Source organism: Mytilus edulis, chromosome 4, assembly GCF_963676685.1.
Source record: "Mytilus edulis chromosome 4, xbMytEdul2.2, whole genome shotgun sequence".
Lineage (NCBI taxonomy): Eukaryota > Metazoa > Mollusca > Bivalvia > Mytilida > Mytilidae > Mytilus > Mytilus edulis.
Genome location: NC_092347.1, coordinates 18,805,613 through 18,821,384, shown reverse-complemented (window position 1 = coordinate 18,821,384; position 15,772 = coordinate 18,805,613). Strand labels below are relative to the sequence as shown.

Here is a 15,772-nt window from a genome sequence, read left to right as displayed (position 1 = left end):
TTCTCTATAATATAGTCTTTATAGTCTTTATAGTATATAGTATATCAGTGACCGCCGAGGATAGTTAACTTGGAATTGAAAGTAAATACACTTTCTTTATAGTATCTGTACGTTCATAGTATACAGAAAAACGCGAAAAAATTTGAAAAGGAGGAAGGGCTTAACAAAAATTGTCCTGTCCACAAATACGTATGACTTTTGATACCTTTCCTGGAATTCTCCGGTCATAATTTTTTTTCAACAGTTCGATACAAGAATTCTCACGATACAAATCCTTTCTTTAAATGCCCGCGATTTCGCGGTTGTGTTCTATATATATTTAACTATGATTGTATGTATAGATATACTGATTTAACACAAAAGAAATATATGTCTTAGTATTCATGATAATATATATAAGTGAAGCATCATTCCAAATGTTAAAATGTCACCATATAGATGAAACATAACATTAGTAGACAGAATTATCTTTTGTCACTCTTTTATTAGAAATATTGTCACAAGTTGTTTAGTAATGCATTATCTAAAATATTGACAATCATACACATTGTATTGATGTATAACTATGTTTCTAAAAGATGTAAAAGATATAAAGTCATGTCATAATGCATCAATTATGTTTGTTTGTTTTTTGTTTGTATTCGTATATATTTTACCACACTTGACCCGAACACGATGACACGACATCAATGTTATGATATTCCAGATATATATATAACGTCGATCACTTTGCTGGGGAAATCCCAGCAAAGAAGCCAGTTCTACGGTACTGGCATGAAAAACGGATATTGTGTCAATAAAACTTACTGTTACAAAGTTTTTGAATTATTTTAAATTAAGTAATATATCTCCTTCTTTCAAAGCTCTGATTCCGTACCCGGCTTTTGGTTCAACTTTTTCCTTTTTGTTTTATAATTATCTGTCTTTTTTATTAAGCTTTAGGTTTTCAAATAGATTGATCTCGAGCATCACTGAAGAGACATATATTGTCGGAAATGCGCATCTGGTGCATCAAAACAGGCACCATTTATGTTATTACTACCACTTGGTCGATGCCTTTGCTGGTAGACCGAATGTCCCCGAGGGTATCACCAGCCAAGTAGCCAGTATATACCGTTTATGTTAATATGATGTGTCCTATTTTGTCAAATTAATTATGACTTGTATATTTACCTTGTACAACTCTAAACTTGTTTTACTAATAGAACTTTTGTTAAATCAAATGTAAATTAATTGTTTATTAAAATGTTTCCTCTAATCCTTTTTCTTCTCTTGACTTAAACAAATTTAATTTATTATTTATAATTTGATCAGTTTTTATTTAAAGATTGTTTTTCATTTTGCCTTTTTTTTTATGCAAATGAATTGCCTTTTCCAGTGACAATTGTTTTAGTAGGTTAATTCATAATTGAATTGTTATTTTTCTGGTGGTAACAATTTCAAGATCGGGGGTAAATTGTTAAACAAGTAAAGTTTATAATGCAAACATAAAAAAGGAGTTCCCCAGTAACGTCAAATGATATAGGGTCATCAATATTTGATACTTTAAGAATTGTCACTATAGCGAAAAGTATATGATCGCGTGTAAATTATTTCATATTCAACATTCGCATTATTTATATACAAGATCAAATTACTTTTGTTATTAATTTCTGTTAAAAGGACTTTAAATGAAGTATCAAAATAAGTTGAATTATATAATGTAAGCCTTCGTAAGTATAAGATGAGAATTATAAAAAAAAAACATAAGATAAGTCACGACAATTACATACGTTTTATTTTCTATGTTATAATTTTAGACATAATTTTACACAAAATACAGTATTACAAAATTGCTATTTTTACCTAAGAATACTCAAACATCGGACTTCATGACAGTTTCTCGAAAAACAATTGCTTGAATGATCTGTTTATAGCAACCGATGTAGTGTACCTCAGATTGCCTTTAAACTATCCATAAGTAAAGGTAGGACATTAATAATGCAACATTTTGTGTTATTGTACTTCTTTCAATTAACAGTAACTTGTTAACTGATATTCGGACAGAAATTGTAAAGTAAGCTTTTAGTATTTATTAGTCAACTTATTCCGAGCCAGAAGCGAAAATGGTCAGTATACATGTAGTTGTTACTTTTTTAAATTGGCAATCAGCTATATATTTGGCATGTTGGACTGCATGGTAATTTTAAAACTGTAATATGCTTTCGAAGATAACAACAAATTGAATATTATGAAGAAAGAAAAAATGTTTGCATATATGATACACTTTAATATAGTACCTGTAAATCTATAATTAATTGACTGCAAAATGGTTCTTTTTTCAAAACAACCAAACCTACTAATTTTCTTTTAAAATGTGATATTATTAATCATTTAAGTGTATTCGCAATTATAACAAGGTCGGAAAAAAAATATTACGATATTTTAAAAGCAATGATTTATCCTTTTTCAATGGCATTCGGAGGACAGGATTTCCCAAAAATTGTACTAAAAGCGCGTAAACTACCATGTGTCCGTGTAAACTCATCGAACTTTCAAACAAACATATTAGTAAAGTTTATGTATCAATCTTGTAATTAGATCTTTGAAATTTGTTTACATTGACACAAATTCAAAACATAACTTTTCTTTTTTGTATGACCATCTGGTGTAATTAGTTATTTGATATTAACCCTGCTAATAGTATAGAAAACTGCATATATGATTATTTTTGGAAAGAGTGTCCTGTTGTCTAAAAGCTAATCACCTTTTCCTACTAAATGATTATTTCATCAGTGTAGGGTTCTTATTGCTGTATCAGAGAGAGATGGCTGAAGGTTATATTGACAATACAGTAATAAGAAGAGAGGAGGTCTTAGAATTGAGAATAAAAATTGGAGAAGAAAATCATCAAAAAGAAATAGCTCATAAGGACAGCTTGATAACAGACGTGAAAGCAAAAAATGAGGTTCTAGAAAATGAAAACGAAGATTTAAAAACGCAAGTCCAAGAAGAAAAAGAAATAAGAAAACTATTGGAGACAAAAGGTGATGAAAAGCAACTGCATATAAACGAATTGAAGGCACAAGTTACAGTTTTAGCGAAAGAAAGAGAAGATCTTTCGGTAAAAATAAAACGATTAGATCGAAACGACGCACAAAAAAGTGAAGAAATAAAGCAGCTTAAAAAGAAGTTCAAACAAATTAACGAACAGATAGAAGTAACAAGGCGTAATGAACAACATCTTCTCGAACAGATGGAAGAACGCATGAGAAAGAGTATGGAAATGAGCATGGAACAGAGTATGGAAAAGTGCATGGAGAAATGCATGGAAAAAAGCATGCTAGAAAAAATTGAAAGCGTCATTCAGAAAGGATTTAGTAAATTAAACAGTGGTAATGATACAGCGAAAACGAATAATTGTAGTGTGAAAGAGGCAAAAAATTTAAGGATTTCAAACGAGACTTACAACGTTACAGTTAAATCTAATAACGGTAAAAATATTTTTATCCCTAACAAACAAGATTTTACATTTTCTGATTAGAAAAACAGTCGACGAAACAGAAATCGCCCAAACTAATGCTGCAAACTTTACCACAGTACCGTCTTTGGTGGTGTAATCTCCCTGTAGGTATTACAAACGGATATATAATCAATATACATGAAGCATTTTAAGTGTTCAAAAGTAATCATCTCTCATATTCAAATAATTATATACACTTATTTATAGCTATTAAGTAAACAAAACAACCCCAAGAGAAAATAAAATGCTATCTTGGACTTAACGAAGTTGCAAATCAAACCACGCGCGTAGAATTCAAAACTTTTCAAAATCACTGTGACGTTTTTTGAATTTTTATTATTTTCAAGATTTACAACAAATACAACCCATCAAAATACATACAGTAATATTAGCGATAGATTTGAATATATATTTATTTAGGACAATTAACATTGTTGTAAAATAATTTTTTTTTCTATTTACAAAATGTATATGAAAAGAAAAGAAGCAAAAAAAAAAAAAATACAGAAGAAAATATAATTAGAGATAAATGTGTATGTACCACTGTGTGGCATTTGAGACGTTTAAAGAATTTTATAAAAAAAAAAAGGAAATGGTTAAAAATGTCCTGTAACATTTTCAGCACATAAAAAATTGTGCTATTAGATACAAGAATATTTTATATTAGTTTTGACAATAAGTATCTGTAAAAATAAATGACAAATTGAATTATAAAAATAATACTTGAAATGCATTCCACATGGCATCAAAGTGCCTCTGTCTCTTATTTCTGACTGCTATTATTTTTTCTAAATTGTACATATATTTTAACTTTTCTTTAATGGCACTGACTGAAAGATCTTTTGAAAAACATCTACTGTTGTATATATATTGTTTCATGTAAAGAAAAATCAAATTATATGGGTCACCTTTTCGAACTTTTGATATATCTCCAAAAATAAAATTCAACTTATTCAATGGCAGGCTTACCCCACCAGATAAGAACCAATAATCTACACCTTGTAAATTTTTTTTGGATAATATCACAATTCCACAGAATATGTTCAATGGTTTCATCTTCTAATATACAAATAGTACATAGAGGGTTATCGATAAGTTTGATTTTACATAAACATTTATTTGTGGCAAGAATTCTATGGTTGATTCTGTACTGAAGCCACTGTAGTTTGGTATTGACAGTGACACTAAAAGATAGTTTGAATATATGTTTCCAAATGAGATCTTCACCTAATATTTCACTCCACTTCAGTTGTCCTGTTGGAGTCACCTTGTTACTTATGCATATTTTGTACATGTCTTTAGAACCTTTTCTACTTTAAAAAAAGACTTGTAAGCAAGCTGGAACAAATGGACAACATAACTTATATGAGACTCTTTTGTAATTATTTGCTGCTTTTTAATAGCAGAAATAACACTCATGTAATTCAAAAATTGTACAATGATATCATAACATTGCTGTAACAATTCTAATGAAATAAAACATTCGTTTTCATCTATTACATCGTTAACATATTGTAAACCATGATTAAACCAATGTTGATAAATAAAAAACAGGTTTATCACTGTGACTTGACTATATGTGTTGCTGTTTATCTTCACCTACTGTTTTACCAGATTATAAAATTGCCATTACAATTTGGACATTCATATTGACCAGTAGGTATTTTTATAGTTTAAGAATAGATGATCACTCATGCATTTAGAATGTACATGGATGCTGTCCAATCACTTCACATGTTCTATCGTTACTGTTGTAGTATAACTGAGATAGGTTTTATGAATTGTCCATGTGGCATTAAACTTCAATTAATGTCTTTGTTAACTAATAGATTGATTGATTGATTGTTGGTTGCTTAACGTCCAGTGGCAAATATTTCATGCATATTCAGGACGATTTGTTAACTAATACAATATGCATTTAGTCTAAATTAAAATAGATATGGTATGAATGCAGCTAGAGTGTGACCACAATGTGTAAACATATTTCATGTTCTAATAAAAACAAAAAAACTGCTGATTTAATAAAAAAAAATATTATGTGTTTAATTAGAGAATCCTAAAACAAGTAAAGGAAATAAACATTGTAATCAAATCCTTTTTATCGTTGAAATCAATGTATTCCTTGAAGTAGTTGGTCATACAATATCCAAAGAACCATAACATTAAGAAGAAAAGGAGAGATTTATATTTCAATGTCAATGTAAATTTTAGGAGTGAGTAAGCTAGAACAAAAATGCATATGCATGTTTTTCTTGCATGTCGTAGCATTGTTAGTAATGTTTTCGAAGCCAAATGCTATGACTGCCTACATTTCTTGTGTATTGTTGAAAAGAGCAATTTTTCTTATGGATGATATTTTATTATTTTCACTAATGAAAATATTACGCCTTGTTCACACGTACCTTTAATTCGAATTGAATTCGAATCGAATGCGAATCGAATTCGCTAATCGCGTTCACACACTCTTCTTTTTTAAATTCGAACTGATTCGAATTGGCTAATTCTAATTCGCATTAGAAATACGTTTTTGTTAATCCGAATTCAAAGTTAACGTCATTAGGACAGTATTTAGCGAATTTGACGCGCATTCCAATTCGAATTAAAATTGACGTTAGGACGTTAAATGCGAATTAAACTAATTAAAGCGTCGGCATCATTTGAGTCCCAGAGACACATTTCCCATTAGTATGGGTTTTTTTCACATTTTTCTCTACATTTGTTTTCAACATCCATAGTATTCTGTTCAATTTCCCTGAAAAAAACCCAAATTTACGCGTGTTGCTGAACGGCGGAAACGGAAAACTGAAACAGAAAGAAATAATACGTTTTCTTTTTGGTCATTTTATCTATGTAGGCATGTTTTTATATACTATAACTTATGTTTACAAGAAAGAAAAACAGATATATAAATTCATAATAAAAATTTAAAGCATGAAATATTAAAATAATTAGCAGGATATGATGAGACTATGTTTTTGAAATGCTTTTGCCATGCATACGTCGTTAACGCAATTCAGTATAGTGTGTTCGACGTTTCGAGATAAACAAAAACAGATCAAATGTCAATATCAGGGTAACCAAACAGCACAAACAAAAAAATCTGTATCTGCCCTTTAAAGGGTGCACTTAGCCTCGTTTCTTCAGGTTGTGAATTAATAAGATTTAGTTGAAATGCTTCTCATCGTTTTTTCTTTGTTTCTTTTATTAAATTGTCATGGATCAAGTTAATGATGTGGTGTATCTTGTTGCGTCGTTTCTCATTGGTGAATGTGGTTGCATCTTTTCCTGTACATATATAATGGATCGAAAACGTTAAAGAACCCCATAATGGGACAATGATGTATGGACAACAACCGATTAGGAAACTAGGGAAAATTATGTAATAGTTGACAAAATCACTCACTATACACAACCTTACGCAGACGTATCACATCTCATTGAATTCAAAATCGATAAATACGAATTGATGTGACAAACGTGGTGGAAAATTAGAAGCCTACATGGATAAACTATTTACAAAGTGGAGTTACCAAGTGTGTCGTAGTCATTTAACAGGGTTTTCAAACTCGAATTGTCCACACTGCTTTAACTATAATGCCGCTTAATTCTTTTGTAAAATAACCGTGCAATATGCTTTTTTCAGGTCAATATGCGTTTTGCTATCCGCCGTTTTCTCTCTACCTTCAAAAATATAGTTTAACATGTGACTATCCCTAAACGAATCAAATTTGTTAAAATATACGAATTAATAATATTGTAAAATATCAGCCTCAAACCACAGTGTGAATCTCTCTGTTGTCGAGTGCGTATTCTTTTTTTATACACAGAAAGACAGTCACAATCAAATCAAAAAGTAAACAAAGAATCACAAAACTAAAGGGCATTTACAACAACACTTTGAAAAATACATAAAAAACAACAAGAACTCCATTAAAAATCGGGAGTGAATTCAGGTGCTCCTAAAGGATAAAATCCGATAAACTGCTTATCTTGCTTCATTTGCACGGTTGTTTTTCCTTTTACTTCAATAGTTTTTCTATAGACGAAAGTCAGCTTGATAACTTTCCTTGGTCATTTTCACGTTGCTAAAAAAATGGTGATATAGTCGAAGAGAAAAACGTAACCAGCTAAAAAAGGACAATAGTAATATTGTCACAGAATTATCAAACCTATATTTGGATACCAATTGTACTGAGATGCACATTGTAAAAATTTCTATAATGATAGACCAACACTGAATCAGAGATTTCTACACAAGATACAAAATATGTCACAATTATTATGTACCATACTATACTAACCTAATTTTTAAGTTTTCAATTCCAAATATTTGTTGAAACAATACACATTCAAATTAAAATGATTAACCACACCAAATCGACTGCTACAACTATACCTAAAGAAACAACTATTTTTCATATGGATAAGGTGCACACTAAAATGTAAGTTTATTACTAAAACAGTGAATAAAAATATAAACTCAATAATAATCATATGACGGGCGTACCCAGACCACCGTTATTTGGCTCCAATGGCGTTTCATACTTTTAGCAGTCCACTTTATGATACTTATTTTAAAAGTTATGCATGTTCCGTCAACCCGAGGCTGTCCATATTCATGTTTCTCATGTATAAGTTTCATTTTGAGCACAAATACGGACTTGGAAAATTGAAATCGGCTGAAACTCGGTTTTCTTGAGGGGTGGGCTTCACAACTGTGTCTTACACAGGAAGTTCAGAGGCATAAAACTTGCAAAAATAGTGCAAACCCACGGCCATATAAGTACTGAACGTTATTATTATTGAAATACGCATGGGAAACAACTACTTCCAGTTTCGGTTCCATTTAAAATCAAAAATTGGAAAAAATCGTGAAATTCCGTATTTTTGGTCCAAATGACCTTCTCTAGACTGCTGAACCAAGATCAGATTCACTCCCACCTAACAACTGTTGGGATCAATTTGTTAACTAGGGTCCACTCTATATGCAGGCTACAGCTGGATACCTTTACCAGCATCCTTGGGTCGTCTGGGTCAAGAGAAAGGACGATAAATCGTCAAAATTGACGCTTTTTGCACCTGATGACCAACTTTCAATGCATATTTTATATCAAGGATCATCAACCCCCATTCATGTCATTTTCTTTATCTTTTTTTTTATACTTTTAAAGGCTAAGATGGTCTTCTAAAATTAATTAGATTAATAGAAATATTTAAAAGTTGTTAACCTAAATTTAATAGTGTTTACTTCAACAGGATTTGTCTCATTATCGCGGATTTGGAGTTTTGTGTGGCGGCCATTTTTTATTTGTGGAGGAAGCCGGAGTGCTCGGAGAAAACCAGCGACCTTCAATAGGACAACTGACAATCCTAGTCAATTCAGTTTGGAGTCGAGTGCACCCGCATGAGCGGGGTTCGAACTCACAATCTCAGTGGCCGAGTTCACTTCAAACTCTCGAGTTAACTTTACTTTCTCGGGTTTCAACAATACGATTTTATTTGAACCACTCGAGTTAACCCCTCGTACTCTCGTTTAAACCCTCATCGAGCTAGGGTTAAACTCGAGAAACTCTTGAATGACGTCAAACCAATGAAAATATTTTATTTTTTATGCTTGGTCAGGGCTTTACCCTAGAGTTACCTAGAGTTGTTCCAAAAAATATCAACTCGAGTGCGTTCACGTGATAATCTTATAACTCTGAAGTTGACTGGCTAGTGATGACAGTAGTAAATACCAAGACCACTCGGTCACTGAGGCCCCCGGATTTCATGAAGAATAACAGATAACTCTTTTGAAATTATTTTGATTAGACCAATTTTCTTATTATAGAAACTCATTTTTATCTTAAGGACATATTTATATAGTGATGTTTGTTCTAACAATGAATTCAATGTAAAGAAAGAGAAAACCGAGAATTGTTTTTTTTTGTGTATGACAACGGATTATGTTTGTTTTGATAAACCTGCTATATGGAATTCAAAATGGAAGCTTTCATAAAACATTTATTGGAATCATAAAACACACATACATTCTTAAACCAGTATATAACTTGAAAGTTGACTTATATTAAATATAACGTAATTTTCTGAGCAGCAAAATTGAGGCGAACAAGGCAAGAATAAATAAAAAAAAAACCAACATACCAGAATTTGCACTGTGACAATCATTCTTAGTATAAAGTGAATCATCTTTCCTATAAACGGAAACTAAAACTTAGGAAGAAGTATGCAGGTTTTTTTTTTATTTTTAAATTATTTAAGCACAATTCAGATGTGCGCATAATTGCTGTCGCTTGTTTAATATTATGATTTGTATAATTTTTCCTGTTCTCATTTAGCTTATTACATTGTATGTATTTAAAATGAATAACTCAATCATGATCTAAAAACAGATACGAATTACACACATGTACTTCTTTGAATGTCTCAGAAACAAACTGTTGTTATAAGTCATATGTCATACATTCTTTAGGAATGGTTAACATTGTTAGTACACTATCTTCAAAAAGAGTAGTTAACATACGAAGTAAGTTGGAAACTTATTTCGAACTTTTATACATTTATGAAATCTCGATGAACATTTTAAAGTTGTAAATTACAACTGTTTCACATGTTCAGGGGATTTGGAGATATTTACATTCATAGATATGTGTTTTGTTTACATACAAGTTTCCTAATATGATCTCCATGTTTCCCTTGTAGAGCCACCTGGAAATTTTACCATAATAAAAACAGTTGGATAACGCACAAATTTAATTCAATCGGAGAATCAAAGTGTGGGGCAGTACAGAATTCTAATTCAAGTTAAAACGTATAAAACTTCAAGGCGAGTAAGTAAAACACATCCTTTTCTGACATTTGTTACCATTGCAGTGCATGTGAACTTCATTCCAGGATAAACAAACAGATGAAACATCATAGCGAAACAGACATAAATTATAACAACACTTAAAGAATTAGATAAGTTAAAAAGTGTTTTCTCTAGAAAATTGCATTGTTTATATATTCTTGAGAGGAACCTACAGCACAAAAGGGAACAATACGGGCATAAAAATGGTGACATAAGACAATTACCCTATACCGGCAGTATGTGTTGATAAATAGGAATTAGCTCTTGACACAACTTATGTCCTGTTGACGAATGGCAGTGTGCTACGTATATCAATACACTACAAACAACTTTATCTAAACATAATGACTTGGCTTAATCTCTTTTACATCATCTACAAAACGATAAATTAAAGGACTTCCAGCAGTTACTGACATGGACATGCCAGCTTTAGACCGTAAATACGCCGTTTGGAAGATTATGCCTTCACCATATGAAAGCACAAGCCCTACCGTTAGTGGTTAATGATCATATCATCATAAAAGATAAGTTCATATTAACCTGTAGCATGCTAACAACTGGTTTTAGAATACATGTGTTTATTTCCGATGCAAATAACCAATGAGTGAATCAATATTAATACCAAAATAGGCAATACTAAGTGACCTGACAACAGTGTCATAACTATATCCTTTCTAAGTATTTTTGATTAAAGGTTTTATAAGCTTTTGAGATGAATGCCGACATTTTGGACTTTGTAAAGAATGTTACCATAAAACATTGGATGTGAATGAACTGAACGTATTAGATGTCTGCATCTATAATACTAAAATTACGAGGTCCAATTTGTCAGCCGTCATCACGTAAAAACGACGAATCAAAAAATTCAACTCTATATATAACTAATATAGTACAAAGGTGTAGATTAAAAATTACACCACTCCAGGCGCTTTTGTTTTCCATGTAATTAATATTGCCAATAATTAAGAAGTTCCGGGTCGAGTCCGATACCGATACCAATAGTATATTCACCTGTTAGCGATTACCTTATCTGTACGTTCCGCATCTGACAGGCGCACCATCAAACGGTGTATTCAGGATTTATATGCTATATAGTATTACACGGGTCATAATCACAGGGTTGACACTACTTAATTGCAGTCAAATTGTTACCTATTGTAGTATTTTAATCAGTTAGACTTTATAAGATAACAATACGAATACTAAAAATCTGGACTAAAATAAGGCGTATAGGTACAGTTTTCAATTTGTTAGCGGGCATGACGTAAAACAGCGAATCAAAGAATTCAATATTTATAACTAATATAGGACAATGCTGTTGATTAAAAAATACTCCATTCCAGGACCTTTTGTTTTTCAAAAAATTATTATTATCAATAATTGATAAGTTCCAGTTCGACGGGTTCAAACAGAAAGATTTGAAAGCAGAGAAAACTGTGTATCTTATAATCAGCATGACTTTATCAGATGACAATACTAATACTAAAATAAGGCTTGCACATAGTTATATACTTTAATTCAGTCACGGACCCACGATATACGGGTGTGTTCTAGTATTAATTTATATTTACGAATGATGTCCTTGTATCGATGATAAAATCTAGTAAATATCGAATCCCTGATGTTATAATTTTTCAGGAATACACAGATTTCTTTCGTTAAATTCAAATATGTTGTTACTAACAAGAGCGATTCAAACAAGTTGAGATACATAAACATCATATGATGGTGACACGGGAACGTAAAAATGAATTATAACTAACTTAAGGAAAAAGAAAAATCACAAAAATACTGAACTCCGAGAAAAATTCAATCGTAAAGTTCCTAATCAAATGACAAAACACATTAAACGAATGGAAAACAACTGTCATATTCCTGACTTGGTACAGACATTTTCAAATGTAGAAAATGGTGGATTGAACCTGGTTTTATAACGAATGAAAAATTATGTCTTTAATCATAAATTTTGGCATTAAGCTTCACGTTGAAGATATAGAAATCAAGATCTATGAAAGGACATAATTCGTTGATGGTATTAGCATCATTATAAGTCTACCAAAATCATATTGTAAAGGACATACCGTGCAATGAGATACTTTGGATTTTTCAAAAGTGTTATTTTATATGTCGACTAATTTATAGTATTACTTTTACCCCTTAAATGATTCAATAAAATTAAGAATAGAAATGCTGAATGTGTCAAAGAGACAACAACCCGACCATAGAACAGACAACAGCAGAAGTTCACCAACATACGTTAATAAATGCTTACAATACATATTGTCTTTTGTTTGAAATCAGTACATCTTTATATAATATTCAAATTTAAATTGTGTGGACTTTAAAACAACAATTTGATAAAAATAGACACGCAATTGCTTGGTCATGAATTTAAATGTTTACCCTACATATAGTATATAGTATTTGAATTTATAGTATTTCAAGACAGACATTACTCTTAGCAAAATCGTTGCGTGATTGGTTGTCAAGGCGTATTTTGACACTGCGACTAGTTTACTATTGTTTTTGAACTACTTTGAAAAAGGAACAACTCTTTTTAGATTCATAAAGCGTTGTATTTCGGATATTTTAAATTACCTGTCTTTTTTGTAAGATAACTTGTTTGTTTCTTTTGGAAGATTAGGAGGTCATTTATTGTAACTTGATAAAAAGTATTTAACGTCAACAAACTTAAAAGAGTCAAATGTTTAGTTTCAATAGAGTTGTGAGTATATGCAGTCAGTTTAATTTTAAAATTATTTTCTCTACATAAGCAGATAAATTAAATTGAGCCTGACCACTAAAAAACTTATACGATTAAATAACAAAAATATAAAATCTTTACCGCCATGTGAATATATATGGCTATCCTGTGGTACATTAATTTGATATGAAAACTGAAATCTTACAAACCTACAAAGAACCGGTTTAGTCAGGGGAAAGGACTGCAGGTCCAGACACAGTACGTATTCATTCTGATCTTTTATTTTAAAATGAATCATAGATAATGATTTAATCGATATATATACATATTAGTAAAACTAATATAAAAATTGATTTATGACAATCAAGGGAACTTTTTTTTTATAAAGTAATAATAGTTCATGGTTTGTCATCCATGAAAGGGGATTTTTTAATCTGAAGTTGTTAATATGTTTAGGATTAGATAAGAACTCACTCATCACAGATGATGATTTTGTACGCTAGACGTAAGTTTTGACTGCAAAAGACTCAACAGTTATTCTCGATTAAAAAAAATGTTAAAAGCTTAACATGTACCTTCAAATGCATTCATGAATTTCATACGTTCATAGCATAGACATTAAATAGAGCTTTTTCTATATATATGGGAACCGTAGATATAAATTTCTTGTTTTGTGTTATAACTATTCTGATTTTGTGGAAAACCACACTGATTCTTTCAGAAAATACAATGAATATGATATTATCAAAAATGCTGGACTTTTTAATCTATAATATATTTGTTGAGTTTGGAGGATTGATATTTCACATACAGTCGGTATTCCAAAGGATACTAATTGTATAACCCTTGTGGTCGACTTGCTTTTGTTTTTGTATGAAGCAGAATTTATTCAAAATCTTCTTAAATATAGGAATACAACTTATTTACGTTCAAATAACAACCTGATGATGTATCACTGTATGAACTATATTTCAGTCAGTGCTTGCATTACGTATTTCCTAGTGAACTTGAAATTTATGATATAACAGAGGGACTGCTTCATAATTTGATCTATAATTCCTCAATATTGACACAGACGGACGACTTCACCATAAAATATATGACAAACGGGACGATTTCTATTCTCTATTATAAATTTCCCATATCAATGAGGAGGAAATATTGAAAATGACACTCCGTAAGTTTTACGGACACAATCACGAATTGGTTGATCTATATATGATATGAATGCGTCTTAATAACCATTTTGATCTGAGCGTCACTGATGAGTATTATATAGACGAAACGCGCGTCTGGCGTATAGATTTAAAATCCTGGTACCTCTGATAACTATTAACTAACTAATGGCATTCCACCATGTTTAAGATTGTGTTATGTCGAATATCTGCTAAGTACTGAACGTGACCTATTCCCAAATATGACTGTTATACCGAGTGAGAATTTGCATTGCTATATACGACGTGTCTCGGTATTTTGTACATTAAAAATTTATGTTTTTATGTTTCTGTTATGGTTACAGTTAGATATTGTGTTATGCGTTATCGTTTGTAGTTAAAATAATCATAAATAGCCTTACAATACCACCATTGTCATGAACATTGTTTGAACTTGTATTGTGAAAATAGTTGTATAAACTTCGATCTTGATTGCTCGTTACTAAAGTGCATCACTGAATGTGATGTTCTATTGTATATGTTGTTAATTGAAGGTATTTGTTGTTTTTCTGTGGTTTCATGTTGTGTTTATAAGTATATTATTGGTTTGTGCGCTTTTCTGAGATGAGTGTTCAAGTGTGGTTTTGATGTATTTCTGAAACGCAAAGTTGTAATTTTAGCGATATTTTAAAACATATCATATACTCGCGAAGTTCAACCACCTATTTTTTCTTTAACTGTCCTATACCAAGTCATGAATATGGCAGTTGTTGTAGCGTTTGTTTATGTTGAACCTATGTGTTCCTGTTGTTTGTTTGATTTCCATATACATGACGTCCTTTATTTCCTCTACAAGTATTAATTTTTAAGGATACTGCATTATGGTGAGTTGCCTTAGATTTTTATTTTTACTTCTCCAAATGTCTATTAATTTACACGATTTTATAAGCCCTTTTAAACCTGTAACTGGCTTATCAAAATTTTTGGAAGATTTACATGTAGTTTTATTTTTTGTATCAATTAATGACCAGGTGTCGTTAAAATCTCCCCCAAGAATTTTTTGACCTAACCCATATTTATTTATATATGCTTTAACTGTGTTGAAAAAAACCTATTTCTTTCTCTTGTTCTATTTGGAGCATAGATACTTACTAGCGTGTAAATATTTTCATTTATTTCAATATTAATCAAAATAAATCTGCATTTGCTTAGTAAAATGAATTTTCTGTATAATTATTAAATCACATGTTTGCTGATTGGTCCAAGGATTTGTATAGTAAGAAGGATTGGAATCTCGTGGACTTTGCATAGACTGTAGTATTATAAGTTATCTACGTTCATATCCGTAGATATGGATATTTTAACACCCTGAAGTACCCCAGTACACCATGAGGCGTAGCCAAAGGGTGTACAGGGTACTGAAGGGTGTTAAAATATCCATATCTACGGATATGAACGTAGATAACGAATTGATCCCCAATCTTAGTCCGAATCGGGCGAGTTTTATTGAAATTCGGGTACAAAGTGTAAAGCAAAAACAACGTTTTTTTTCAATATCTAAA

General features: G+C 31.1%; 1 protein-coding gene across 1 annotated transcript; it reads left to right on the top strand.

Annotated features, from left to right (window-relative positions):
* The first annotated feature begins 2,806 nt into the window (after positions 1 to 2,806).
* On the top strand, positions 2,807 to 3,523 carry LOC139521280 (uncharacterized). The gene has a single exon (XM_071314753.1). It carries the CDS (start codon positions 2,807 to 2,809, stop codon positions 3,521 to 3,523), a length of 717 nt encoding a protein of 238 aa, XP_071170854.1.
* The last annotated feature ends 12,249 nt before the right edge of the window (positions 3,524 to 15,772 follow it).